The 4614-nt window shown below is 33.1% G+C and overlaps 1 protein-coding gene across 1 annotated transcript in view; it reads left to right on the forward strand.

Annotated features, from left to right (window-relative positions):
- Window positions 1-4614, forward strand: part of LOC106478574 (GTPase-activating Rap/Ran-GAP domain-like protein 3) — a 437755-nt gene that overhangs the window by 369009 nt on the left and 64132 nt on the right. The window contains exons 12-14 of the mRNA XM_022382188.1: window positions 368-471; window positions 2403-2514; window positions 3734-3779. Of these exons, the coding sequence (XP_022237896.1) occupies window positions 368-471; window positions 2403-2514; window positions 3734-3779 (262 nt within the window). The remainder of the gene's footprint in view (window positions 1-367; window positions 472-2402; window positions 2515-3733; window positions 3780-4614) is intronic.

Genomic DNA, 4614 nt, shown 5'->3' on the forward strand with positions numbered 1-4614 from the left:
CCCCCACTTTCCTTTAATGGAATCTCCAGTCTTTTTATTCATACCTTTTTTTTTGTATATTATTTTATGATATTATTTGCAAAGGTCAATGGCTCCCGGTTGCTCAGCGGTATACTCGACGGTTTATAAAATTAAAATCTTGGATTCAATCCTTGCAGTGGGCACAGCACAAATAGCCCATTGTTCAACTTTGTACTTAACAGCATAAACAAACAAACAAGTGTCATATAAACTAACGTCGAACTTGTATCTACTATTGTCGATAATTTGTTTTAAACATATTTTGAAATGTTTAAAATGTTAAGTATTCAAAACATTTATTGCCGTTTCTGATTGCCTCATAGAATTATCTTTGATTGCCTTGCAGGAGACATGACTGGGAAGTACTCCATCTACACCATTTATGAAGGACATGAGATAATGTTCCATGTATCCACTCTTCTGCCTTATTCTAAAGATAATCGTCAACAGGTATAGAGTATACTTATGACTGTATACTCTGTGGTAGGGTATTTGCTCATGTTTACTTCTGAATATGTATCTGTAGACACTATTTTTAAACTCTCAAATTACACGTGAACCTACTTGTTGGATCCACATATTGCATCATTTTGAGTATGTACTTTTATGCTTTTCTTCTTTCAGTTACAATACTGAATGTAAAGAACTCAGGATATTTTGTTTTACATATAAATTAAGGATCCAAATGGATTGGAAGCCCATAGATTAGTGATATGAGCACATGATACAAAAAACAAAACAAAGAATCCTTATACATTACGTTACATAATTCAGTTCAAATGTCTGTTTAGTGCTCACCTTTGTTCACGTAAAATAAACAAAATACATTATTTTTATAAATACATATAAAATTAATTATTACTTTACCTCTACATGTGGGTACAGGTAGAAAACGGGTCCTTTGGAATAATGTGAACCCTCACGAAATATTTAAAAAAAAACAAAAAAAAACGTGCCCTAAAGAAGAGACCAAGAATTGAGTGAACTCAATAGTTTTCTTTATTTAAAATATATAGCACACCCTAGCAGTAATTGATGGGATTAATTGCAATATTGATGTCATTTTTGTTTAATTTATTTTTTGTGTATGTGATACTCACATATCTTATTAGGTAACCCGTAACCGACAAAGTCATCAGCTCATAAGGTATTTGGTGCAAATAGTTAAAAAACAAAAGTTTAAACATCGGATGGGGGTTCATGGACCCCTTTGGTAATTCTAGGGCTAAAAACTTTTGGCTTGTTTTAGATGGTAATAAAACAGTAAGTACAAAAATCATGGCACTAAGAAATCAGATAGAATCAAAAATTTGGTAAAATACAAACCAAGAAGTCCAATAATCCGACCGCTTTTAAGGATGATTATTTAGGCCAAAGTTGTCTTTTAATGCAGGAAGATCCAAAGTTAATAAAGGTTCCCGAAAAAGGTGTTATTTGGATAATTTGATAAGGAAAAAAATATAACTCAACTATAGAACAAAAATCAAACGTCACTGAGTAACAACTGCATTGTGAAAATTAATCGTGAGTTTTTGTCCTAAAACGTTATTTTTGATATTATCAAATAAATAATTAAACAATTTTGATAGAGTTTAGGTCAATGTAACTTGCCCCCTCCCCCAGTGTCACAGTGGTATGCCTGCAGACGCTAAAATCCGGGTTTCGATACCCGTGGTGGGCAGAGCACAGATAGCCCCTTGTGTAGCTTTGTGCTTAATGGGGCTCCTCGGTGGCTCAGCAGTTTATCTGAAGGCTTATAAAGCTAAAAATCGGTTTCGATACTCGCTGTGGGCACAACCGAGATAGCTTTGTGAATAACAAAGAAACAAATACTTATTAAGAAAATTGTAAACTCCATTATTAACTAAGCAGTGTTAGAGGTAACTCTTCTATGTTATATCTAATAATTTTAGATAGGCTTTGACTATGGTTTTTGTAAATCTTCAAGAAAAGGTTTATGTTCATTATTAACTTTCATTATGATTTTCACTAGCAAATTTATTTCTAAAAATATACTCCATAAATAGTTAACTTGTACAGAACTTGCCTTTTTTAATGGAAAACATTATATTATTATTTATATTTTACAATTTATATATTCTAAAACCGCAATCGGCTATTTATTTCTTGAGGGAAAATTCGGAGTATAAATTAATTTGCTGCATACATGTAACCATAAAATAAAATAAAAAAATAAAACCGCATAATTAAAGAATTAAATAAGATGTTTCATTATTATTAGTGTATAAGTATTGATAACAGTTATCCGGTTAATAAGTATTGCTTTATAGAGGGCAGTTCATCGTGCACTACAGAGACCAAGCCCTTGATTGTTCTTGAATCGTTGAAACTTATTTCTTCTTGTTATGTCATCATTACAGGTTGAAAGAAAAAGACATATTGGTAATGACATCGTCAACATTGTGTTTTTGGATGGAAACCATCAGCACCATTTTTCGTTTAAGCCTTCAATGATCAAGTCCCAGTTTACACGTATCCTTCCGTGTTATTAAGGGAAAATAGCGTTTAATATCCTTCTGCGTTATTAAGGGGAAATAGCGTTTAATATCCTTCTGCGTTATTAAGGGGAAATAGCGTTTAATATCCTTCTGCGTTATTAAGGGGAAATAGCGTTTAATATCCTTCTGCGTTATTAAGGGGAAATTGCATTTAATATTGTTCTATGTCATTAAGGGGAAATAGTATTTAATATTTTTGTGTGTCACTAAGGGGAAATCGTTTTTAATATTCTTCGGTGTTCTTAAGGGGAATGCATTGTTTAATATTTTTCTGTGTTATTAAGGGGACATCGTGTTTCATTGATTTACTCTTGTTATGTATCATTCCGTTTACAACAGAATTGATGTATATTGAAAGCTTTCAGAGTTTATTAGGGCAGACAATGATATTAGAACTTGCTAAAGATTTTAAATAAACTAGAACTACCCATTCAGGAAAACATGCAAATTAGGCATACCAGGATGATACCAGTTAGGTAAGATGTGAGCCAGAAACGTACATTATGTTCACATACAGGTAGGGGGCTCTAAACAACTAGGCTAATGTTATGCGCTACAGTCTCTAGCTATAGATTATTCCCTATATTATTCCTGAACCAATAAGCGGCTCTAAACAACTAGGCTAATGTTATGCGCTACAGTCTCTAGCTATAGATTATTCCCTATATTATTCCTGAACCAATAAGCTATGTGTCACCTGCTAAATATTTGCGCCACTGTATTTCTTTTGATGATATAAGATATATTTCTTTTAGCTGAATAATATACGTCCGGATTAAGAACAGCGATTGTTTTATAATAGCATATAATATGATATATCTCAAACTATAGTTACGCTGATATTATTTTAATCATGTAATATGTGTCACTCGTGTGTCTCACCCTTGATATTCTTAATGAAACGAAGTTTGTGTCACAAACATTGGTACCATTAATGAAGTAATTTGTCTCACAAGCCATCGTTACATTGATATTATTTGTGAAATAATAACATTGGTGTATTGATGTTATTTGTGAATTGATAGAATATATACAGGTCATTCTTACATTGATATGATTAGTGATATTATTAATAAAGTTCTAAGATCCATTCATAATAATGCCTGCTCCAGTACTGCCTAAGCTTTAGTAATGAAGTTGCCTAATGAAGTTGTCTAGTTTTTGTTTTTATCCAACCTTAACTTTTCCACTAGATATTTTCGCAGTTGTAACTTATAACCCAGAAGACGAGTCGTACAAGTAAGTTTTATTTGAAAGTTATGCCATCAAGTACCCAACAAATTCCTGGTTTTGTTTGATAGGATTTTAAAAGTTTTTATAAATTATTTGTCCTACGGTGACGAATTGTCTTGTTCTAGAAAAAAAAAATTCTGTTATTCTACTTTGTTAAATTAACTATTATGTTTGTATTAATTCAGCTTAGTACGCATTTCCCGCCTTATACAGAGTCTCCTTAACGTTGCAGAAGTTTTAAGTATCCAGACCCATTTCCAAGTAGCCTGAAATAGAATAGGAATGTTGTGTATTTCGTATACTACAAATAGCTTTAAAGACATTTTGTACACTAAATGTGTTACAGGCAGAAATACTGCAGAAGGTGATCTCAAGAGTCAGCTCTATACTAGAAGTATCTCAAGAATCACACCTGTAGAAGGTGATCGTAAGAGTCAGCTCTATACTAGAAGTATCTCAAGAATCACACCTGTAGAAGGTGATCGTAAGAGTCAGCTCTATACTAGAAGTATTTCAAGAATCACACCTGTAACAGGTGATCTCAAGAGTCAGCTCTGTACTAGAAGTATCTCAAGAATCACACCTGTAGCAGGTGATCGCAAGAGTCAGCTCCAAACTAGAAGTATTTCAAGAATCACACCTGTAACAGGTGATCGCATTAGTTAGCTCTATACTAGAAGTATCTCAAGAATCACACCTATAGCAGGTGATCGTAAGAGTCAGCTCTGTACTAGAAGTATCTCAAGAATCACACCTATAGCAGGTGATCGTAAGAGTCAGCTCTATACTAGAAGTATCTCAAGAATCACACCTGTAGCAGGTGATCGTAAGAGTCAGCTCT

The sequence above is a fragment of the Limulus polyphemus genome, unplaced genomic scaffold (genome assembly GCF_000517525.1).
Source record: "Limulus polyphemus unplaced genomic scaffold, Limulus_polyphemus-2.1.2 Scaffold227, whole genome shotgun sequence".
Taxonomy (NCBI): Eukaryota; Metazoa; Arthropoda; class Merostomata; order Xiphosura; family Limulidae; genus Limulus; species Limulus polyphemus.